General features: G+C 35.9%; 1 protein-coding gene across 3 annotated transcripts in view; it reads right to left on the minus strand.

Annotated features, from left to right (window-relative positions):
* Positions 1 to 152: 152 nt before the first annotated feature.
* Csde1 (cold shock domain containing E1) overlaps positions 153 to 25,412 on the minus strand; it is a 41,225-nt gene continuing 15,965 nt past the window's right edge. The window contains exons 3-21 of one of the 3 annotated variants that reach the window (XM_026394158.2): positions 24,203 to 24,348; positions 22,304 to 22,502; positions 21,388 to 21,497; positions 20,895 to 20,987; positions 20,181 to 20,278; positions 17,177 to 17,258; positions 16,721 to 16,849; positions 16,476 to 16,601; positions 15,645 to 15,857; positions 13,130 to 13,270; positions 12,878 to 13,042; positions 9,963 to 10,070; positions 9,096 to 9,268; positions 8,412 to 8,524; positions 7,269 to 7,388; positions 3,821 to 3,999; positions 2,709 to 2,872; positions 1,808 to 1,940; positions 153 to 1,447 (exon numbers count right to left, since the gene is read on the minus strand). In XM_026394158.2, coding sequence (XP_026249943.2) covers positions 1,400 to 1,447; positions 1,808 to 1,940; positions 2,709 to 2,872; positions 3,821 to 3,999; positions 7,269 to 7,388; positions 8,412 to 8,524; positions 9,096 to 9,268; positions 9,963 to 10,070; positions 12,878 to 13,042; positions 13,130 to 13,270; positions 15,645 to 15,857; positions 16,476 to 16,601; positions 16,721 to 16,849; positions 17,177 to 17,258; positions 20,181 to 20,278; positions 20,895 to 20,987; positions 21,388 to 21,497; positions 22,304 to 22,502; positions 24,203 to 24,340 — 2,532 coding nt within the window. In that variant the 5' untranslated portion in view covers positions 24,341 to 24,348 and the 3' untranslated portion in view covers positions 153 to 1,399. The remainder of the gene's footprint in view (positions 1,448 to 1,807; positions 1,941 to 2,708; positions 2,873 to 3,820; positions 4,000 to 7,268; positions 7,389 to 8,411; positions 8,525 to 9,095; positions 9,269 to 9,962; positions 10,071 to 12,877; positions 13,043 to 13,129; positions 13,271 to 15,644; positions 15,858 to 16,475; positions 16,602 to 16,720; positions 16,850 to 17,176; positions 17,259 to 20,180; positions 20,279 to 20,894; positions 20,988 to 21,387; positions 21,498 to 22,303; positions 22,503 to 24,202; positions 24,349 to 25,412) is intronic. The other 2 variants (XM_026394160.2, XM_026394159.2) reach the window with 2 other exon arrangements.

The raw sequence follows: 25,412 nt of genomic DNA on the forward strand, positions 1-25,412 counted from the left end.
CCGCCCGCTACGCAATCAGTATGCGCCTCGGGCGCCCAAGCCCCGCCCCAGCCACGTGGGCATTCGACCCAGGAGTCACGCGGCAGGCCGCACCCAGACCCGCCCCTCCCACGCAGAACGTTTTAATAATGAAAGCGCTAGGTGCTAGTGTCTCAAAAAATCAGTAAAACTTTATTCGCTTCCATTCTTTCGCCATTAACAGAAAACTGGAGAAAGCAAAATGTTTTGTGTTTACAAAGATAAATGGCCTCTTTACCCAGAGATCAAAACCTCAAACGACAACGGGGAAGATAAAAGCGCCCTCCCCCACATCCCCTGAGCTGACCCTTGTCATCTTAGACAAAGCCTTCAGTCCACTGGCCAGGGACCCTGAATATGGCCAATTTAAGATGAGGGCCAAGAAATCAGACCAATGCATTCCCGTGATATAAAGTTGAACAGAAGCTACACCAAGGGTCAAGTGCCTGTATTCCACAGGACACAGGAACCAGGCGGCTACTTATAAAAAAAACAAGATTCATTTCAGGCACAACTTTTTTATTTTTTTTTCTCGTTTTGTTTTTAAATCAGTAAAAGAAACTGGGTCCTAGAAGCTGCAGTGATCTAAGCAGCAGCAAGTTTGTGCATTCGTCCTTTTTGTTTGTTTGTTTAAATATGTTCAAATTATCACACTGCTGGCACACTTCATTTGCACGAAATTCTGCACCATATATACTAATTGTAGTAAAGTTATTTGCCCCCCATCCCAGGAAAAAAAACTACTCTGGAAGATAATTTTCACTGAAATCTAACCAAACTTTGTTAAGTGGATTGTGACAAGATTATAAATGATATGAAAAATAACATTTTAACATTTGGCCATCAACTTAAGAAAATGGTTTGCCTATACAAATTTTTGTAATTTTTAAAAGGTAATATATCCTACCCTCATATGGTCCTCAGAATTAAAGCATAATGAACAGGAAAGAAAAAGAATGCAACTGAGTGCTAAGGCAGAACATCTTGCCAGAAGTAATGAAGGTAGAGTACATACTAAATATCAAGTGCAGAATTTCATAGGGCCAACAAGATAACAGTCTGTATTTTTCACTTACACAGGCGAAGTGGATTTTGCAATTACCAGTTGCGTTAAATGCACCAAATAAAGCTCCTAAAATTGATACTATAAGGCGCCACCTTAAGTTTTCCAGGCTGCAACTGTGCATAATTTTAAAATGGTTTCTTAAATTTATTTATTTTTTTAAACATAACACGAGGAAGGTGTTAAAACTGGTGTAATAGCTCAATAGAATAAGTATTCCAGATTTTGGGAGGGATGAAGAGGGAGATATTCAGAACCCTTCACCAGAATCCCCCCAACTTGATCATAGTGGGTTAATGATGTGCTTTATGGATGTGGTTAGTCAATGACACCAGCTTGACGAATCTTTCTTTCTGCACCAAATCCCTGTGAAAAAATAAAAATTGCCATTAATAACTTTGGTGCACCAAAATAAGTACATTCACAACTCGTGCTACTTAAGTATTATTTTTAATCACTTCAACCATTACCAATTCTTTATTAGAGGAGGAAAATCCATTTTTAAGTGCTCTTGACCATTATCCAAGCTATGTAGAAAGTATTAAGAAAAGCAAGAACTGTGCTTCTTGATTAGGGGCTAAACCAACATGTAGAGAATCCAAACTAGTTATAAGCAATACCGAAGCTTCTTGCTTCATTAAGTTCTCTAACCTATGTTGAAATAAGACTTCAAATAGTATGTTGGTCTGTCAGTTGTCCTCCCTCAAGCCTTTTGTGGAACCATACCATTGAGTTATCTGGTCCCCTTGGCTGACGAAGAACCATTAGGCGAGGAGCACTAGCATCATCCAGGGTGATGTTCTTCAAGCGATTGACCAACCGATCTGGTCGAGGAGCTGCAACGGCCTTGGGGCCCTCACTGTAAGGTGAGAACAATCAACACTTGGTAGGAAGAAAGTATTTGGAGGGGAGCGTGTTTCCTACTTAATTGCTTAAATGACTCACTTTTAATGGGGACTGTTGCCTCATCTAGAATGCTGGCAATACAAGACAGACCAGTTTGTGTGTGCATCCCCTCCCCCCATTCAAGTAGTTCCAACTATGTATGATCTGGAAGAATCATTTCAGTGATGGTCAATCCTACACTTGTTAGTTCCATAGATGCATAAAACAAACTAGTTGATGTAGAAAACCTTAGAAAAGTGAGATATGAACAAAGAGTTTTAGAGAATCCCAGTTCCTACAATGGTGAAAACATTGAGATTTAAAAGAAAAAAAAAAAGGAGAATCAGGATGAGAAAGATTTGAAAATTAGAATTTCAAGCACCATATATCCTGGAAATGTCCTGATGGAAGAAATAAGCAAATAAGCAGAATTCTTTAAGAACAAGGACTACATAAACTTTTTATATTTAACATCTACCATATATAATGCTAGCATAGCATAATACTTAATTAAGTGTTTCAACTGGCCCAGGTTTATGAATGTTAAGTCCAAGCAATGAAAACTAGAGGAAAAGAAGATAATACTACAGGTAAAAAGCATGAATACATAACCAAAAATGGCAAAAAGAACAGGGAATAAAACCAGAATGGCAAAGTTAAAAAAAAAGTGATAAAAGGATAGACAACAGAAATTATGAGAACCCTAGGTGATTACTAATCTAATTACAATAAAAAAACTCACCAGACTCGCCAAACATTACAGGCACTGCACTTGCCAGTACGTTGATTAAGAATCACTGAGAACTCCACTTCATCTCCTGCCTGTAGCTCAATGCCATCTTGAACTTCTTTCACATGGAAAAAGAGCTTCTTGCTATCTCCTACTTCGTAGTTAATGAAGCCAAACTGGGGGGGGGGGGGGGTAGGAAGGGAAAAAAAACAATCACTGCCATTCTGAAATAAATCTTTGTCTGAAACAAAGGTTGCCTTGTTTCTTTATATATTATTATCAACTAATTTTTTGAATTAGTAAAATCACTAGGGAGTCCCTTACTTAAACCTATAACTCATTTTGATCCCTTCTAGATTTAATCAGTTAGATTTATGGATATTAGCCACGAAAACTGTTATATTCACTGTACTGATGTTGAAAAATGTTTCCTCCAAGAATTCTAAGGGATGAACCAAAGATCTCAGTAATAGGACTAGTTTTGTTTCTCCTAAGCTTATTTATTTTTTGGTACTGGGGATTGAATCCACAGGTGCTTAACTGCTGAGCCACATTCAGAGCCCTTTTAATTTTTTGAGATAGGTTTAAGTTGCTTAGGGCCTAGTAAGGCCCTAAATTACTGAGGCTGGCCTCAAACTTGTGATCCTCCTGCCTCATCTTCACAAGGTGCCAGGATTATAGGTGTGTATCACCACACCCAACTCCCCTAAGCTTATTTCACAAATACTCTAAACACAATTTCTTTGGGTGGTCTGCAAAAGAAGCTCAGAGCATTAACTGTACAAAAATCTCATAATTCTGGGGGATGAACTTGATTAACTTTATGTGCATGTATGAATATAGATATTGAACCCTATTATAATATATAAAATACTAAGAAGAAATAAATTTCAAAAACTCTTATAGCTCCTTTACTCTGGAACTCTTCAAGTTTACTTTCCGCAATATACAGTATTAGTTATGAATAATCACTCTTATTTTCTCTTTACTAATAGTCACTTTCTTTTGATTTTCCTTCCTATTTTTATAAGCTACCCCGAATTAGTAAAAAGAAAATAAAATCAAATAAATGTCAAGGTTTTAGTTCAGAGGTTCAAATTCATATCCAGAGATGCTGTACTTACCTGATCTTTCACACACTCTACTGTGGCCCTGCGCAGGGGCGTGATGTTATAGGCCATAGTCTGTGCATTTTGGCCCAGGACACACAATTGGAACTTGACACTCTCCCCTTTCTGCAGGCAATCCCCTTTATTGGCCATTCCGACTATGCCAAATGGATACACCTCACCTTTCATATCCCCTGTAGAGAAACAGGCACAAAGTCTAAAAGCTAATATTTTACAATAGTACTCTGCATCTCTTCTAAATATAGGTGCTGGAAAATGTGTCATGAGAAAGTTTACTTTTAAGCTTAAAAGGAACTCCAAATGTTAAATACTAAACGAAAACAAATGAGAACTTGATCACTTATTAGTACTTTACTAGCTAATGAACACTTTTAAAATGCATTCATGTACTTAAAAATATAACAAACTTGAAATCTTATTAGCTGGATTTAAGCATTATTCTCTTCCAGTGTACAATATAAACCAAATAGACAAAATATTGCTGCCCCATATCCAATCAGAAAGTAAACCAGTTAGACATAGGCAAACAATGCAGAACAGAAAGCCCTTCTTTGACATTCCACCTCCTAAGAGAGACATCCTGTCTATCACAACTACCCAACAGTGCTGCTGTAGTGATATAGCAATCAAAATATGTAAACAAACGAATGCTATTTTTTTCAAGAAAACTACAAAAACATGCCATCTTTTTTCCCCTCCTTGAGTTCTGCCCTACAACAGTAAAAAAATTTTCTAGAGGTTAGTGCAGGATACAGATAATAATTGAACCAATGAGTTTGGGTGCATATCAATTTAGCACCCAGATAAATCCAATGAACTAATAAAGGAGAAGAGAAAAATAGGCAAGAAATGGAAACTTTGGAACTGAAAACACTTTTTGGTGGGGGGTAGGGTGGGGGGGAGTGTTTGCTGGGGACTGAACTCAGTGGCATTCAACCACTGAGCTACATCCCCTGCCCTATTTTATATTTTACTTAGAGACAGGGTTCTCACTGAGTTGCTTAGCACCTCGTTTTTGATGAGGCTGGCTTGGAACTTGAGATCCTCCTGCCTCAGCCTCCTGAGATGCTGGGATGGAAACATTTTTATCATCCTGTTAACACACAGAAGTAAAGATTTAAAAAACAAAAATATGGGCTGGGGTTGTGGCTCAGTGGTAGAGTGCTCACCTAGAGGCACTGGGTTGGATCCTGAGCACCCCATAAAGAAATACACAAAATAAAGATATTGTGTCCATCTACAACTAAAAAAGAAATCTTAAAAAAAAAAAAAAAACCACCCCCAAAACCCCAAAAAACATGCAGGAACCCAAAATGTGAAGATAATTCAAGTCATACATAACAGTGATTACAGATTTAATTACCATTTTATTAAGCACTCATTTCTTTTTTGCAGTATTGAAGATCAAATCTAAGAACTCAATGGGGCTGGGGCTATGGCTCAGTGGTAGAGCGCGCTCACCTGCATGCATGAGGCACTGGGTTTAATCCTCAGCACATAAAAATAAAATAAAGACACTGTGTCCATGTACAACTAAAAAAATACATTAAAAAAAAAAGGCTGGGGCTGTGAGACTCAGTGGCAAAGCGCTTGCCTTGCACATGTGAAGTACTAGGTTTGATCCTTAGCACCATACGAAAATAAATAAAATTTAGAAAACAAAAAACAAACACTTAAGGCCTCAAACATGCTAGGCAAGCACCCTACACTGAGTAACATCGCTCGCCCCACAAGTATTCATACTGATTCACACCTAATCTTTATAAAATATTTTGAAGTTGAATACCCTCATTTTAAAGATGAAGAAACTGAATAAAGGAAGATTTAAGTGATTTGTTTAAGGTTATATAACTAGGACATGGTGTTCAATGTTGCCCAACTCCAAAGTCTTATATTGTGTGAGTTTTAGTTGTGTTCCTGAATAAAAAAGAGCTGTCCTTACAAGTAAATGGGAAAATGTGATCTGTTTAGCCCCAGAAAATTCTAGGCTTAAGAGATGTCCCATAATATCCTTGCACAGTTAGTGATAAATAATAAATGGACTGGGAGATAAGCAGCTTTTAATTTCTTTCGCATCTCTTATGTAGGGGCAGGGGGGAGAAGGGCAATTCAATATTTTTCCCAAGTTAAAATAAGAGAGTAGCCCATACTCCCATGGTCTTTTTAGAGTATTGTGTCATCATAGCATTAGTTTAAAAGACTTTCTTTTTTTTTTTTTAGAGAGAGAGAGAGAGAGAGAGAGAGAGAGAGAGAGAACTTTAATATTTATTTTTTAGTTTTCGGCAGACACAACATCTTTGTTTGTATGTGGTGCTGAGGATCGAACCCGGGCCACACGCATGCCAGGCGAGAGCGCTACCGCTTGAGCCACATCCCCAGCCCTAAAAGACTTTCTATAAAGTCAACTCATGTTTGGGGTGGGAAGTGTTCGTGAGGGGAGGGGGAGGAAGGAAGAGAAAGAGGGTTTTATGTAAAATAAAAATTCCTCAGGACTTCATGTGATAAAGTAACAGGTTATCAAGGGGTCATTTCTTTCTCCCAAAGACCTTTTCTTCCTCACTTTAGTTCTGACTTATAGATGATAAAAGGATTTACTTTTGGTTAAAATATCAAACCAATTCATCCACTCTAACCACTATGTATGTCTGCTGTCCTAGTCATCCAGTTTCTTCCTATTTCTGTTGCATTTATTTAATGCACACAGCTCATACAAAGTTGGTCTTAACAGGTGGTGACAAAAGGCGATTATCAGAACTCAAGGAGTTCTTGAAAACGGAGGAAAAAAATGTAAAGGTAGAAAATGGTGAGAATCTTGGCCTAGAGATAAAAAGCAGAATTTTCATGGAACTCTAGCTATTAAGGCCTTGACAGATGGATTAAACTTTTACAGGATATAAAAATACTTATAAAAAGTGAATAACAAGTGACTAGAGTGTTTGATCACCATTCAACATTAAATAATCTTTTTTTTTTTTTTTACTGTGAAAATTTGTTCTCAGTCTCAAATAAGTCAGTTATTTAATCACAAATTGACCATGTGCTAACTTAGCAATCATTTGTTCATAATTTAAATCCAGGATGACCTTATTTCCAAGAGCATAAAATAAAAATCAAGCATGGGGTGAGGGAATGAGGAAGAGTCCCTCTCCTGAATTCATATTTTAAGAAAATTAAAAACAACTACAACAAATCCTATCTATTTTAAAATCCTGAAAACGTCCACCAGGACCCAGGAGGTTGATGTAGGAGAATTCTAGGTTCGAGGCCAGCTTGTGCAATTTATCAAGACCCTGTCTCACAATTAAAAAATAATAAAAAGGGGATGTAGTTCAGTGATAGAGCATCTTAGGTTCAATCTCCAACACACACATACCAAAAATTAAAAATAAGTGTTCACCAGAAGGTATGAAAATTTCATTCCATCTGATAGGAATGTGCTTACCCTCATCCACGATCTCAATCATTCCTTGATACTCAATCTGTGTTGGATCAACACCTCTGAGGGGGCGAATGACTTTACCAGAATAGATAGTGGGATCAGCTTCTTCAGTAATGCCATTCACTACAAAATAAAAACAAATGCATGTACATGTTTCACTTGACAATTTTAATTTCACTCAAAAGTGGGGCCAAAAAAAAAAGGCAGAAACCAACCTAAATGTTAATGCAGGTGGGCTGTGTGCCTGCTATTCTTTAAGTGGTAAGGCAAACCTAAAGCCAAGCTCTATTTCTAGAATAGATGCTTGACCTTCAATACTTCTAATCTGACTTTGCTAAATAAACTCAATTTAAGGAATTAACAAGTACTGGCATTTAAAATTTGGCTCTCTCCCCTTTTCAGATGACTAATATCACCTTTTTAGTGAGGGCTTTCCTGGTCTCTAATATGGGATACTACTTATATACTTTCTGATTTATCTTTAAATATGTTTTATTATCTTTCTAAACATATTATATACAAATGTTTAACTCCTTGTCTGTCCGTGGTTTCCACCAAAAAATAAGCTCAATGAAGGCTGGGATTTGTCTGTTTTTTCCCTTCAGTATCCCCAGTGTCTAAACATTATATACTTAACATATTTATGGCACTGAAATTAATGGTCTCAGTTACCATTTTGGGGAGTTTAGATGGAAAGCCAAAACTTAGTTTGCAGGTCTTTTAAAAGAGATCCCAGACAGAAGTGATTTTCATAATTTCCCATTATTTTTCACATTTAGACTTTTTCTTCAAAAATAAGTCTTCTAAAAAGATTACCTCTCTGGGCTTGTGGGTTTTTAAAAAGAGACTTAATACAAATTAACTAAAATATCTAGAACATTGCTTCTCGAGCTTTGGTGTATACCAGAGTCACTTGAAAAACTTAATAAAAACAGATTGCCTATCCCCAGAATTACAGCAGGCCTGAAGTGAGGTCAGAAAATTTGCATTTCTAATGAGGAGCCAAATTATATTACTGATCTGGGGACCACATGTGAGAATGACAGAAGTAGAACAACTAACTGGGTCATGTCTTCCTTTCCCACCCTATTCCTTATCTTCCACCCAAAGCACATGCTGAAAACAGTATATGTCACAATTCATTACCTGAGTGAGTTTTGTTTACTTTTTCAGCACTGACTTTGTTGCCTTTGCCTTTGGACAAGCTGTATTCGACCATGTCCCCCAGCTCCAGGCTATCAACATCACCAGAGAACTCACTAAAGGGAAAAGAAAATGACATTTAAATAAGCCATTACCAGAAACATCAACAATAGCAAGTAGACTTTCTTCTATAAAACATTCATGGCATACTTACTTATGTTGAATACTTTTAAATACTATGAAGTGGGTACCATTAATCCCACCTTCCAGATAATAAAATACCAAGAAGTTAATTCATTTGATAAAAGTTACATAGATGGTTAAGTGACAGAGCCTGGATCCATATATGAATTCTCTGGTACTGGTTCTAAGAGCCCACATTCTTAAACCTTATGCTATACTGTATGTCAGATGTACAACTCTCTGCTACCAATATGTAAAACAAAATATTCTGTCACTGGAGTAGAAAGGCTCTCCACTGTTCAAGAAGACACAGGTTTGTCCCTATCTTTTGGTCATATGTTCCCTACGTAGAAGTTAGTATATATCTTAAAAATATTGTGCCAAAATGGAATCTGAGATTCAAGAAATATAACCAACAATAAAAACAGCAGTCAATATTTAATGTTTTATGGCTAAAGCAAGATAACAAAAATAAGCTATAAGTTCCTAAAAGACATTCCTTACCTGTAATGGAAAAAGATTTCCTTATCATGATTGGCTGTTTCAATAAACCCAAAATTATCTTTCAGAGTTGCCACATAACCCAAGAGCCTCTTGTTGGAATTACGACCTAAAAGTCGCACACAAGTTGCAATCTGCTGTCCAGGCCTCTGTTTGTCACTAATACTAAATTCAACCTGTGAAAAATGAGCATGATCATTAATACTGTTCAATGTCAAGTTTCTTAACTCTGAAAATGAGACCTAAAAATCCTCCAGATCATACTCCCCACTCCAGATATTCTTTGTAATTACTTGGATGAAATGAGTTTTCACAAACACTTCTATGTCTCATATCATTTTTCACCAAGGATTAAGTTTTACTGATCTTCAGTTATATATTTCTTAGTCTTATTTTCTCTATGAGACTGCTATCCAAAACCCAGAGATAGGTATGAGAAAAAGATAAATGACATTGTAACATATTTGATATTTTATTTTGGTAATATTTCAAATGGATTTATGTGTACCTTCCCTAATGCTTAAAGAGAGAATTCTCAAAAAAGATTGAACAAAGAACTTTCTAGACTGGGTATATTAATTGAATGAGCTGCTTTTACATATGAAGATAATCATGGGGCTGGGGTTGTAGTCAAGTGGTAGAGTGCCTACCTAGGCAGTGCGTGTGAGGCACTGAAAATAAATTAAAAAAAAAAAAGTCCATCAACAACTAAAAAAATATTTTAAAAAAGATAATCACATACTTAACTTTTTAAGTACAAAAAATATTTTGGCAAAATTTTAAAGAAAAAAAATTTAAAGAAACCATCCTTTAGGATCTATGATCAAGATGATAACCTTAAACCCTTCTCTCAAATAAAGATTATCTTGCCTTATCTCCTATTTGAGGAGAAGTAGATCCTTCCACATCCTTGGCTTGAAAAGCAATGGTCAGTTTCACCCCACAATCATCGTAAGCAATAATGCCATCCTCAGCCTCCTAAAAAGAAACAGGGTCAGAATACAATGAAAATAGCCCCAAGAAAAAAACAATAAAAAACATAAAGCAGGTATTGTTTGGTAGCCTTACTCCTAGCTATTTGGTAGGCTAAGGTAAGCCAATTCCAAGTTCAAGGCCAGCCTCAGCAACTCAGCAAGACCTTAAACCAAAATAAAAAGAGCTCTTGATATAGCTCCGTAGTACAAGGTCCCTGGGTTTAATCTTCAGTCCAGGAAACCAACCAACCAACAATATAAGCAACTATAGTTGTTAAGAGATCCTTGAGCTAAAAGAATTGGCAGAGCCATAGAAACTTCTAATTGTACTGTTTTCTTTTCTTTCTTTTTTTTTTTTGGTATTGAGGATTTACCCCAGGGGTGGTTTACCACTGAGCTACATCCCCATTCTCTTTAATTTTAAGACAGAGTCTTGTAAAGTTCCTGAGGCTGGCCTTGAACTTGTGATCCTCCTGCCTCAGTCTCCCAAGTCACTGGGCTAATTCTAATGTTTTCTAACAGTAACAGATTACTTCTGTGAATAAAAAGGTGGTCTTGCCGAAAGCCAAGATAGGACCAACCTGCTGCCATTGGGTGTTTCAGTCTTAAGAACCTAATTTGTATTGTTGAAGAGGGAAAATTTTTGAAAATCTTGAACATGATTTTATTCTCTACCACTCACAGCCAACCAGGAAACAAACCAGGCATGCTATTTCTAACCAAGTGAAAATTCTAAACAGCAAGAAGCTTTAGTATCCTCTAAAGAGAAATCATTATTACCTCCTAACAAAGCTCAAGTATCCTTTGTTATCTAATAGTACACCACAGTGTTTTGGATACATTGTCAATCAGTACATTTATCAATGCAGGAGAATTTAATTTGATATAATGCACAGTTCACACCATTTGATATGAAGTAGGTGATTAAGTTATGATATACCAATATTTCTACAATAAAAATTTAAAAATTTCAGGTATGTCATACAATGTAATTACTTCCTGTGTGATTCTGTATCAGCAATTACATAAATTATACCATTGTATGGTTTCAACATCATTTCTATGGGAACAAAGCTCACATCACCATCTCCTTCGAAGTTTCATAACCTCATTACCAACTATTACATATTCAAAACCAATTAATATCTACCTTCTACCATTTATATTTTTCCTATAACTGCTTATTTTTATGACAATTTTTAAATTACCATATATTTATAATATACCAGGCTTTTTCTATCTTCAAATTTGTTATGACAAAACCATCTCCATATAGTTTTAACTCTCTCCACACTTTGCAAATTGGAAAAGTCTTGGGAAAATAAACTTGACCAAGGACAAAGCCAGTACAATGGCTCGTTGGTAGTATTTTTAAATTCTTTGGCATATCTTTTTTTTCCTTCCAATTTTGAAAAATGTTATTTTTTTATATACATGAGAGTAGAGTATATTTTGACATACATATATGAAAAAGCTTATTCTAGCGGCTGGGGATATAACCTGGCATGCACAAGGCCCTGGGTTCAATCCCCAGAACCACATACACACACAAAAACAACCACTTCTTCTAATTAGGATCTCCTTCTGTAGTTGTATATGATGTGGAGTTTCACTGGTGTTGTATTCATATATGAACATAGAAAAGTTTTGTCCAGTATCTTTTTCATGTACCTTCTCTTATGTATATCAATAAATTATATTAGCTATAATTTCCTGTACCTAATCTTCTTCCTCTTTTGACTTTCTCCACCTGCACATTTGTTTGACTAATGCCATTATCTGCCCCAAGCACACACCTGATACTACTTTCTAACAAAGATTTTTCTTGAAATGCAGCATATTGCTATTCTTAAGTAGCAACCAACACCCTCCCAATCTAGCTGTGTCCTTATTTTTCACCCTTATTTATCCTATCTTCCCTCATCCAAAACAAAACACAAACCACATCTTCCTGTCAAACAACTTACTCACTGATTAAGAAACCCTGAAATTTTATTATCTTCACCTCTTTTGAGTAATTCTCTTTCCTATCTTTACCCTTTAAATATCAATACTTTAGTGTGACCACCCCACATCTTGCCAGTTACAATTCATTTTTGCCAGAACACTCTTATGGAATGTTAATAGTAATATTTTGGATTCTGTATGAATTACTTATTTTGACTAACGCCACTCAATTCGTTATTTAGTTGTGAGTAGAAGCTAACTTACATTTTCTTTTTATTTACTACTCAATGGATTTTTCAATAATTTGAGTCCAAATTCATGAATAGAAAATGATATGAGTTTTAAACCGCTTAAAAGGCAAGTATTAGTATTTTTGATGGGTGGATCCCAACTGGGGATGATTTTGCCTCTCAAAAGATGTCTGGAAATTTATAGTGAAATTTCTTGCTGTCACAAGAGATTGTACTCCCCACAGCAAAAATTATCCATCCCAAAATGTTAATAATGGTGATGCTAAGAAATCTTGCTATGATTATATCACTATTAATATTCACCAGAATTCTTGCTAGGCGTGGTGATGTTATGCCTACAATCCCAGTTGACTTGGGAGAGCAGAAGGATCTCAAATTCAGGGCTAGCATCAGCATCTTAAACTCTGTCTCACAAACAAAAAGGAAGGAGAATGCCACTCAGTGGTAAAGTGCCCTTGAGTTCAATCCCCAGTATCCCAAAAGGTACAGATGTAGATCAGTGGTACAGAGCCCTGGGATCTCCCATCTAAATAAATAATACTCCATTACTATGTGCCTGTAACAGAAGAGGAACAAAGAGCTATACAAACCATTCTGAATATGTAAAACTTACCTTCTCTTTGCCTTTATTTGGGCTAGTGGTTTTAGGATTGGAAAAAGTGGCTTCTTTCTCTACAGTGCCCAGAAAACGATGATCTGAATGGGAATGGAATGAAACCGTGCCCTTGGGAAGTTTTTTAATCCTAATAGCATGATTTCTTTGGGCAGAGAGCATATCCTATAAATGATAAAACAAAATTAACTTTAAACTCACAAAGGAGGCATTAGAAACCCCACCCCCATACCTTTCTCAAACACTACTCACAGGAACCACAGTAAACTCTACTTCATCTGCAATATGGAGCTGGTTCCCATCCAGAATTTCACTGAAGTGGAAGAACATACGAGCATCACGATCCACACACTTGATGAAACCAAAACCATCTCTCATGGCAGCAATCACACCCTGAAACCCAAGTACAGTTTCACTGGTTGTGAAGCTTTTCAAGTAAGGTAACATTCAAGTCTGCAACATCATCAAGTTAAATTCACTAGGAATATTTACTACTAATAACCTGAATACTGTGTCCCCATTTTTTCCCCTTTAATATAAACTCATACCTCTTTTTTTCATATTAAGACAGGGTCTCACCAAGTCACTGAGGCTGATTGTGAACTTTTGATCCTCCTTCTTAGCATCCCAAGTTGCTGGGATTACAAAGTTATACCACTGCATCCAGCAAACTCATTGTTTTCAAATAAGTAATTTAAAATCAGCAATTCTGAGATCTCTGAATGTGACTTCTTAGCAATATTTATTTATTTACCTGCCAGGGATTAAACCCAGGGGTGCTAGTGACAGTTTGCAAGTTGGATTATAGAGGACTGCCGGGGTGTGAATTCAAGGGATATTTCAATTGCACCAAAATTTCATATTTCACCAAAATTTCAATAACGAACTTTGCAATTGATGCCCTTAAAGCTGTGTATGAAATAAAGTATTAAATTTGGGACTGTCCTTCAAAAAAAAAAAAAAAAAAAAAACCCAGGAGTGCTTTACCACTAAGCCCTTTTATTTTGATACAGGGTCTAAGTTGTAGAGGCTGGCTTCAAACTTGCCATCCTCCTGCCTCAGCTTCCAAGTCTGGGATTACAGGCATAAACCACTGTATTTAGCTTCTTGGCAAATACTAGAAAAAGTGATATATCCTTTTTGAATGTAAACACACATAACTCATTTCATAAAAGCCTAAACCTAATAACAATATAACCTCCAAAAATTTCAAAACTTTACCAATTGGCACTTCAAAAGTTGACAAAAAAGGCAATTTTTTAAACTATCTCAAATTTTTTTTGGTGAGTTTACACAAAGGAAGAATTTAAGCTTAAGTCTGAAAAATAAAATGCAAAAAATCCTTTCCATAATTTTTCTTCTTACTAAATTATCAGCTTTTTGAGGGTACTGTATCTTGAACTTGAAACATGGTAGTAACCAAATGTTTACCAAAACAACATGAATTATCACCAAATTGCCAATGAATTACATAGTGCATGTTTATTAATGCAGAGGTAATTATTCTATAACAAAGATATGATCTAAATAATATTCTGGCATTTAATTGTTGCTAAGCTACACACTGTATACTGTAAAGCAAAACAGATCCTGAGAAATTTTCTTAAAAATCTCACATTCAGGCCATGCATGGTGGTACATGTCCATAATCCCAGGGACTTGGAAGGCTTAGGCAGGATACCAAATTCCAAGCCAGCCTCAGCAACTTGGTGAGACCCTATCTCAAAATAATTAAAAAGGGCTGGAGATACATGGCTCAGCATTAAGCTCCTATGGGTTCAATTTCTGGTACATAAGAAGAGGGGTGTATGAGGGCTGCAAATGTAACTCAGTGGGAAAGCACCCCTGGGTTCAATCCCCAGTACTAGTACCAAAATAAAAAAATTAATAAATCACAAGCTCAGACCGCCAAATTAAAAAAATATATAACAGGGGGCTGGGAATGTGGCTCAGGCGGTAGCGCGCTTGTCTGGCATGCGTGCGGCCCGGGTTCGATCCCCAGCACCACATACCAACAAAGATGTTGTGTCCACCGAGAACTAAGAAATAAATATTAAAATTTCTCTCCCCCCTCCTCTCACTCTCTCTTTAAAAAAAAAAAATATATAACGTATATAATATGTATGTACATATTATATAAGATCAGTTCCCCAAAATCAAAGGTTAAAAATGGGTCAAGAAAGTTAAAAGTTCACTGACAACACTGACATACTATAAATAAAATGATCCCAACAAATATAAATTCTGTCTGAGAAAGCTCACAAAAACCAAGTTTGTAAAACATTTGGGAAACAATTCTGGTACACACCACTTCTGGACATTTACCCATTTAAAAGAATTTGCAATGTTCTGACAAAAAAAAAAAATAAGGAAAAGAAAACTAAAGAAAAAAGGACCTATTTGACTTTACTTAATCTAATACTTACTAAATTTCTTGGGCAACAGTTTGGGAAAAAAAAGCAACTCTACAACTATGAGCTTGAATCTTTCTGCTCTTCATATTTAAGGGTCAAAGAATTAATGGCCCTCAAAATACAATAATCCTGTCCAGATTTCTGTTCTAGAACTTTTTCACATATAATTTCAGGGTAACTGGCAGAGATAAACTTTGACTAACTCAAACGTCTGTGATTGTTAATTACCTTAAAAAAGGTAACTCCCCAGTGTGGTAAAAAACTTATAAGAACTTTTAATTTAGTAGTACAAACTTTAAGATAACATTGGCCCTTCCATGTTAGATACAGATCCAATAATATTCAATACTTACCATTTCTCTGGCTTCATTAGTGAACTGAAATGTATTTGATAGAACTTCTATGTTAGTTGCTCGTTCTAATTTGTCACGTCGGTCTGTTGAAATATTAAACCTAACATGGTCACCTTCCAATAGGGTCACCTTGGATTTTGTATCTTTGTCTCCAAAGGGAAGTTCTTTAGGAATCACAAAGTCAACTTTGATTCGTCCTGGCAATGGGTCATTCTGATGAGAAGGAAAAACGATTTTAGCTGGAGATTTCTCATCCTTCCTAGTTCTAAGTCAAACAAGAAGAACACACAGCAAACCCATGTTATTTATAATATAGTTCCCTAAAGGGGGAAAAAAGGTGTTGACAACATAAGTCCTATTTGAAAGCTTCATGTTCTACAGTCACATGGCATAACCATAAATCATAACATTGCAGTTAAGACTCTGTACTCTGATATCAAGGGATTTTACTTAAGAAAAAGAATTTTTAGTCCTTAATAATTCATATTTCTTCCACAATGACATAATTTATCTCCTTGCCACTCCCCATAAAAAAAACAAAAGAGGAGGGGAGTGAATGGAGAGCAGGAAACAAATGCACATCCAAATTGCAGTCCAGACCAGTAAGAATTTTTCCCAATTAACCTCTTATCAGTGAAAAAAATACATATTCACAGACATATCAGAAGTTTCTCATTTGGTTTAATTACATATATATGAAAAGATACTTGTGTTATACCCTCAACACAATTACATTAATCAAATGGAATAAAAATTTCAGTTTATGACACCCTATTATTTATTCAATTATTAATGGAGCAAAAGAGAACTCTCCCCCAAAAGATAACTTGCCTGGTTTTTACTGGGTACTTTTGGGATAACTTTGGTTACAGTTCCTTCAAAATGTTCAATGCTGATGTCTTCAAAAATGACTGTTCCTTGAGGCAAAAGTCTGACATCTGTTGCAACTTCTTTACCCTAAATCAAAAGGGGTTGGGGAAGGAGCAAGGGAAATCATATAATTTTAAGTGTTTCCTAAAGATGTAATCCACTACTAATCTTAAAAGATCAAAGATCAAGTCAGGCAACTATCTTACATTTCTGTCCTTGATTGTGAATTCCACATCATCTCCAGGCTGTAAGGTTTCTAGGTCACCTTTAAATTCACTATAGTGAAAGAATATCTCTTTTACAACATCACCTCTTTCAATAAAGCCAAACGCCTCCTAAAGTAAAAATAAAAAAATTTAAAAAAACCAAGAACATTTACAAATGTGTGATTATGACTTAAAACTCCATATGCCTCTTCACAATATTATTATAGTCAAAACAATATGGATTGATACAAACTCTAATATGAGCAATGAAAGACCCATTTTGAAGGGCATAATTGAATCAGCAACCAAGGAATTTTAAGAGATTAGTTTTAGGTTAACAGTTAAGATATTTTCTGTAAAACAGAAGCTGGGGGGGGGGGAGGGTTTGGGTTTGAAATATGAGAATTATGAAAGTTAAAGAAAAAATTCAAATTTTTCAAATTTGTTCACACTTACCTTCATGGCACAAACTACTCCCTGACAGCGGGCTTGTTTCTTTTTCAACAGCATAATGTTACGAGCACTTACAGCACCAGTACTAAAAAGGAATAGTGAAGAATTAAAGAGGGGTTAAAAATGAATTGGTTTGGTTAGATATGATGAGTCTAGAAAAACAAATTAGTTTTCTGGGCTTCAAAAATTCTGTTATCAGTAAGAACAAATGTTATGACATCTGATCCTTTTTATATGGCTTCAAAGGCACAGGATCTTTGCATAAACTCCTTATGCTTCTAAATTTGGCACATATGTGGATTATTTTTCTCTAAAAGATTTGTGCTTTAACTTGGATGCATAATGTTCTACTCTGCTTTACTATTCCAACAACAGATCTGAAATAAAGACAAATCGAATTTCAAAGTTGGGGAACACTCACATTTTAAAAATTAGAAACAAATATTTAAACATATTATGTGTTGCCAATTAAGGTACTGTTGATGGTGATCAATAAGAGCAATTTATGATTAATGAGTAGTAAATGTAATAGCCATTCATTCATTTTTTCAGTTCTGGATGGAGACTGAAACCAGGAGTGATCTGTTTTTTTTTTTTGTTTTTTAAACTCCAGCCCTTTTTAAATTTAATTTTGAGATATGGTCATGCTAAGTTGCCCAGGCTGCTGCTGTTATTATTATTATTGTATTGAGGCTTGAACCCAAGGACTCTTTACTACAAAGTTACATCCCCAGCCTTTTTTTACTTTTTATTTTGAGACAGAGTCAGTTGTCAAGACTGACCTCAAACTTGTGATCCTCCTGCCTCAGTTTCCCCAGTAGCTGGAATTATAGCCACACACCACAATGCCCAGATTAATTATTTTTGACTCCAGAGCCATAAAAGAAAGTTGAATAAATGCACTGATTTTAGGAGAATTTGCCTTGGTTCTAAAAGTGACATTAATGGGCTACAGATGTAGCTAGTGGTGGAGAACTTAGCCTCATATGCACAAAGCCCTTGGTTCCATCCCCAGTAATGGAGTTGGGGGAAGTAATTCTTGTGGGGCATAGTGGTGCATGTATACCTGTAAACCCAGAGACTTGGGAAGCTGAGGCAGGAGGATATCAAGTTCAAGGCTAGCCTAGGCAACTTAGTGAGACCCTGTCTTAAAAAAGAAAAGGGGTTGGGGATGTGACTAGTGGTAGAGCACCCCTGGGTTCAACTGCCAATACTGGGGGGCAGAGGAGGCGGGGAAGGCATTCTGGCATTCTCCCCATTGGAGAACTGAAACCAGTCAGTCACAGACACCCCATGTTACTACATACTGCACCCACCTTTAAACACGAGCAATGTAAATTCAATTTTGTTTTAAAGATAATAGACTGCTGGGTGTGGTGGTGCATGCCTATTACCCCAGGATCTCAGGAGGCTGAGGCAGGAGGATTGCAAGTTCGATAACAGACTTGGCAATTTAATAAGATCCTGTCCCAAAATAAAAAACCAAAAACGGCTGGGCTGGGGATGTGATCCAGTGCCCCTGGGTTCAATCCTCAGTAAAAAACAAACAAAAAAGCAGCCCATAAAATACAGTGATATTGTTAGTATGGCTGTTTTAAGAGAGGAACAACAGCTGTACACCACTTGTGCATGCCTGTAATCCTAGCAGCTCGGGAAGCTGAGGCCCTAAGCAACTCAGTGAGATCCTATCTTCAAATAAAATACAAAAAAGGATTGGGGGTGTGGCTCAGTAGTTAAGCTCAATCCCTGTAACAAAACAAAAACAAAAAAAGAGGAACAATAAACCAAGCAATTATTTTTTCCTTAATTCTTCATTCTTAATTCTCCTTTTAATTTAAAGAAATTTGACCAAAGACACCAGAAAAATCTGTGACTTATTGCAGATTTAAATGTTTGCTACTTAAAAGATGTGAATTTAGACTACTAATTTTGCAAGAATATATCCCTCATTTTACAGATAAAAAGCTCATCAGAAAAGTCTATAGTGATGGGCTGGGGATGTGGCTCAAGCGGTAGCGAGCTCGCCTGGCATGCGTGTGGGTTCGATCCTCAGCACCACATACAAAGATGTTGTGTCCGCCAAAAACTAAAAAATAAATAAAAAATTCTCTCTCTCCCCTTCACTCTCTCTTAAAAAAAAAAAAAGTCTATAGTGAGGATAAAAGAACTATTATATAAAGTATACAGTACAAGTGCTTGGCTCATTCAGTGTCTCCTTCCTCAAACTTAAGCCTTTCTGCCGATTTCCTATTTCAGATTAAACTGTGGCCCTCAGATTGGAACTAAGAATATCTGTACCCACAAGTCAATCAGATTCCTTCCAGCTTTGCAAGAGATAGGATTCAAGGCAAATGATTCTGCACACTTTTGAACTTTTCCTTTCACATGGTGTTAAAAAGTGCATTCCTTGCATTTTCCAATTTCTTATTTTTAACTTCCTTCCCTGCATGCATGTCTTGTCTTTTTTTCACCCTAATGAACTCTACAGTTACATTTCCTGCGCATTACTAGCTTCTAAGTCTCAGGGCTATACATGCAACTGTATATTTGATATCCACCTAGATATACCACAGATATTTTATAACTGCCAAAATAAGTATACTTCTTTTTCCATCATTTTGATTTTATCTTCCCAATGTGAAATTTTTTCCTGAATGTGATTTTACTTCAACTCTACCATCCCAGGCCTATCTGTATTATGTCCTCAATAGTTCTTTTTAACTCCTGACATAGCTAACTCTAGTCTAGAGCATTTCCAGTCTCCAAAAGTTCACCATCTCTACCACTTCCAAAGATCTAAACCATCATCTCCTTGAAAACCTGACCATGTTTTCAGCATTTCCTATTGTCACCTTGATAGTGCCTGCCATAGAATATTCAGCTGATAAGTAAAAAAATTAAGGTCAAAACTATCTAGATTTATGTTAGGTTTTTAACTCGCTTCAAATTTCTTAATGTAAAACCAACAAAGAATCATGAACGTGGGAAAATTCTGAAAATAACTTACTGTTTATTGTTATCAATTACAAAATTTATTTTATCTCCGGTTTCCAGCTGAACATTCCCTTCAACATCTTCAGGGGTGTATGTCAGATAAAACACTTCCTGTGAAGTGATAAATTATTATTACTATCTTGGCAGGGCACATATTCACTCACTGTATACTATAATTTACTTAAATACTTCTTATACTGGCATTTTCAAGCCAAATTTCTTAAAAATTATGCTTTATGACAAGTTGTTTTATTCATATAAACACACATTTTCCCCCTCCATGGTGCTGATGACTTCTGCGAGTGCACAGCTGAGCAGCAATCCAACTTCAAAAAGTTTACACACGTGGAAGCATTTGCCCAGAGACTAGTTACATTTCAAAAAGACAATTTTTATGTAAGGCATTCCAAACAAAAAAGCTGGAGTTAGTGCTTAAAAGGAACCGGAAAAAGTACCCCCCCATACCACCCCCCAAAAAAGCGTTTAAAGGAGCATTTTACCTTAAGATTCTAACTAAGGTCATACTTGGGCAAGCTAAGACACTTGGAAGTCCTATGGATTTTTTCTTTTTAAATTTTTTTGATTATGCTGCACTTGAAGCCTCTTAGAAATCAAATTTAAAACTGATTTTAGCAACTAGCTTACGTTTTCTACTTTGAATTTTAAAGTACGCTTATAGATCACATGGTGGATCAGGCAAAGGTTTAAGAAAAATACACAAGTTTACCCCATTACGTTCGTAGCATACACTCCCTGTTGGACTCTGACCCGGGGCAGCTGGAGATTTACTCTCTAAGTTGTGAGGAACAGCGCACACAACCTACCAGTCAAAAAAAAAAAAATTTCCATTGCTAATCATTTCAGGAGCAGCACTGTGCAATATAAACTGAATTTTAATATCCTCTATACTATACACAAGGATGCATTTTAATATGATCCACAAGAGGATGTCATGCTGCCAAATTTCAAACTTACAGTATATAAGTTGACTGTAAGTATAGACTTAGGGTTATATATAAAACCCAAATTGAGTCTTGACCATGTTTTTATGTCAGGTCAAGATATGCCAGTGCTTCTGATATAATTTTAAAATAGTAATCTTTATATACTATAGCTCTCTTTCGTGCAAACTGAGGAGATGGGGAGTATCTTCCTTTTCTAATGTGAAAGATATGCAAATGCAGGGCCCTAAGAAAATACAAAGCATCAAAGTCACTAACTTGTCCATTCATTCGTTCTTCAGGATGGATTTCTGGTTTAATCTTCACCAATTTAATAGCAATGGGTTTCCCAGTCCGCCGGTCAGATGATACTTCAAATTCAACATCATCTAAAATAAAGAATGTGTTATGTTTGTTGGACTAATGTTTGCAAAATGGTGCCTCACCTCTGAGTTCTACTTAAGGTAGCATTTGAGCCACCTTAAGCCAGTGGTTCTCAAAGTGTGGGCCCTGGACCAGCAGCATCAACATTACCTGGGAGTTCAGTACAAATGCAAATTCTTGGGCCTCACTCCAGACCTATGCAAAGATAAACTCTGGGATCAAGTACAACAATTGCTTTAACAAGCCTTCCAGGTAATTCTGATACACACTAACGTTTCAGAACCACTGCCTTAGACTAAGCCACATACTAAGTCTTAGTTTTCATGGCATTTACACATATTACAAAAGAAGCGATACACAAATCATCACCTTTGACAAGGTTTTCTTTTAACCTCTCTGCACTTCAGATTCCTTATTACAAAATGAGAATAATTTCTAAAAAATCAGATTATTGTGAGGGTTAACCAAAACAATGCTTAATAGCATGTACCTAGAGCATTTGGTATATCAAATACTCGTGTTAGCCATTGTTCTGATTTTCTCAGAACAAAGGCACAGAACCTCATAACTTCAGTCTTTTATGTCCTCTAAGCTTTTACCATAAAAATACTCAAAAGTATCTCTGAGTCAACTAGTCTTTTATCCCTCATAGACAGACCACAACAGATTATGATTCTGCTACATATGTCAGTAATTTGGTACCAAAAAAAAAAAAAAAAACCAAAACTTTTTTTTTTAACTTAACATTTTTAAAAAGCACTCTCATGAATAAGCTGACACTCAAAGAGAAATGTAAAAATTGGCAGATTACCTCCTACTTTTAAGTCCTGCAGGTTGCCATTATATTGTGAACAGTGGAAGAAAAGTCTAGCTTGACGTTCTGAACACTGAATAAATCCATAAGAGGTTAATAGTTTTTCAATAACCCCAGTTTCACGCAGTGCTGCTGAAGTACCATTGGGGTACCCATTGTGTCCATTGTTGTGGAGAAGGTTTGGATCAAAGCTCATCTGTTTTGAAAAAGAAAAAAATACATACAGATCTGTATATAATCTCCATAGCATACTAAATAACTAAATTTTCTATACAAAAAGGCAAAGAAAATAAAGGTAAAAACATAAAGGGAGGATTATGGACTTTTATTATTGAAGTAATTTAGCTAACAAGACATTTCAGAAGAAATATTTAAGGGAACTACCCTCATTTATGTGGGAATTTTCACTAACCATACGAAATACGATTTCTGGAATTTGGTATTGAAGTAAAGCAACTACATTAGCAAAAGCTACCTTTACATTAAATTACTACAATAATAATTTAAGGACAAAGGATCCAAAACTATGAAGACTCTAAGAGATTGTTTACACATTTGCAAACTTAAATAGACATCTTAGAACAACTTTGTAAGCCATGCATCTTGAAGGCATATTTAAAGTTAGTAGAGATTAACACAATAGGGCTGGGGATATGGCTCAAGCAGTAGTACGCTCGCCTGGCATGCGCGAGGCGCTGGGTTCGATCCTCAACACCACATAAAAATAAAAAATAAAGATATTGTGTCCACCTAAAACTAAAAAATAAATATTAAAAAAGAGATTAACACAATAAAACAAACTTTCTATGCAATACTTTATCTAAATGAGAATATTTTGGAGTAATGCATGCTTAGGCCCTTTAAAAGACACACCAAAATAATGAGTTAGAAAACTTAAGGCAAGATGACAAAAATTCTTTTATTCTAATATTGTTTGATCATTTCTTGCGTAAATTTAAAGAAATCTTTTCACCTGCACGAACCTTTCACTTTTTAGACACTAATGAAATCTCTAGTGGCATTTTGTTTTTATGATAAAATAAAGAAAATATTCTTTATTGAAAAAGGAGCTACTTAAATATAATGGAATCTGTTCAGGTCATTAAATACTATCACTTTGTATATTTCATTGGCTATTTTAATTTACTTTTAGTAAACCTGTATAAATTTTTAAATGAGATGTAAAACAGCAAACTCTCTAACAAGACTAAATGTAAAATTTACTACAGCAGCAACATCTTTAAGTCTTTAATTATTTTTAGATCCTTGCATTAAAATTTGATTCATAAGAACTTTAAGTGAAATGTTGGGTATTATTAATAAAATGGATACACTTTCACTAGGAAAAAGAGGATGATTAAAATCCTAGAAAGATAAAAGTCTAAGCAATTAAATAGTATGTGGGTTGGTCAAATTAAATCAAAGCCACCATACTTGTAAGCAGTTAAGTTCTTCCATGCTAGCCACTTTTCTGTTTGACATGTATTAACTTGATTTTGACAAAAGTCCATGAGAAAGTAATATTATATTATCTCTACTTTACCAGTGAGGAAACAGATGCAGAGAACTTAAATGACTTGCCAAAATCAAATGGTAAATGTTTCAAACTAAGAAGGTCTACCTCCACAGCATGGGTTCTAAAAAAGGCTTGGCAATCTTGTTAAAATACAAAAATAGATTCAGTAGGGATTTGAGGTATTCCATTTCTAACAAAATCCAAGGTGATACTAATGCTTCTGAATCCTGGACATGCAGCAGTTATCTTTCCAGATTCCAGGTGAAGATATTTAGGGAAGTTAGTGAGTTTAAGGCCATTACAACCATACTGAGTGGCCCACCTGAGTCATGCTCTTAACAAAAAGCAGACAAGCTGCAACTGCTTCTTTCCTGACTTACAGATCTCTGATACATGGGGGTCCTCTTTTGTTTTTTAGTCCCAGATGAGGTAGAAGATGAAGATAAAGGTAAAGAAAGTAAAGGAGGAGCTGCAGGAGGGGGATGAGGATCTGATGACATAGTAAATACATTCTCCATCTCAAATGCTGTGGTGACATAAGATAACGTTTATAACTATGATTAATAACAATAATACACATTTGACATTCAATTTTTTTACCCTTATTGGGCTAGTTCAGTAAAATATAGTATACTTATTCATATTGTAATAAACAACATTAAAAGATCAAATTAAAATGTACTTTCAAAGCCCCTAAAACAATCTCTATCTCACGCTATCTACAATTTTTAAATATCATTAAGAACTTTGTAGGTGGGCATGGTGGCTCTCCTCTAATCCCAGCAATTCAGGACACTGAGGCCAACCTCAGCAATTTAATGAGACCCTGTCTCAAAAAATGAAAAGGGCTGTGGCTCAGTGGTTAAGTGCCTCTGCGTTTAATACCCAGTACAAAACCAAAAACAAACCCATTTTCTAGCCAGGCACTAGGCGCACACCTGTAATCACTATGACTAGGGAGACTGAAACAGGATGATTTCAAGTTCCATACCAATTAGTGGACCCTGTCTCAAAAGATAAAAAAGACTGGGGATGTAGTTCAGATTGAGCTTTAAAGCTCAGTCTCTGGAAAACAACAAAAAAAAACCCAGAACAGAACTTTCTGGTGATTGCTGGAGACTATTCAATCCAATTTAATATCCAGTAACTTTGTTATTATTGTTGTTAATTTGAAGTACTGGGGATTGAACCCAGGGGTGCTCTTATCACTGCACTACATTCTCCAGCCCTAGTTATTCTGAGGAAAAAGCTTTTAGAAGAGTCCATAACAGGTTGACAATGAAGTTCTCATTCATTTGTTCTTGGCACATTACAGTTTCAATATGCCAAAAGGAGTGAGCATACAAATTGAGTTACCAAGCTTGCAAATGGAAAAATAGCTGAAAAATATTTCTGCAAAAGAACCTTAGATAAAAGATAAGGCAAGCACAGGCAAAGAGCATAGGAGTTGACAGCTCTATTTCTTATACTAGTTATTCAACCTTCATGTGAAGGAAGAAATGACTTTATTATGATACTGGGGATTAAAACCAGGGCACTTCACCACTGAGGTATATCTCTAAACCCTTTTAAGATAGGGTCTTACAAAGG

This window comes from Urocitellus parryii, chromosome 11 (genome assembly GCF_045843805.1).
Source record: "Urocitellus parryii isolate mUroPar1 chromosome 11, mUroPar1.hap1, whole genome shotgun sequence".
NCBI classification, from domain to species: Eukaryota; Metazoa; Chordata; class Mammalia; order Rodentia; family Sciuridae; genus Urocitellus; species Urocitellus parryii.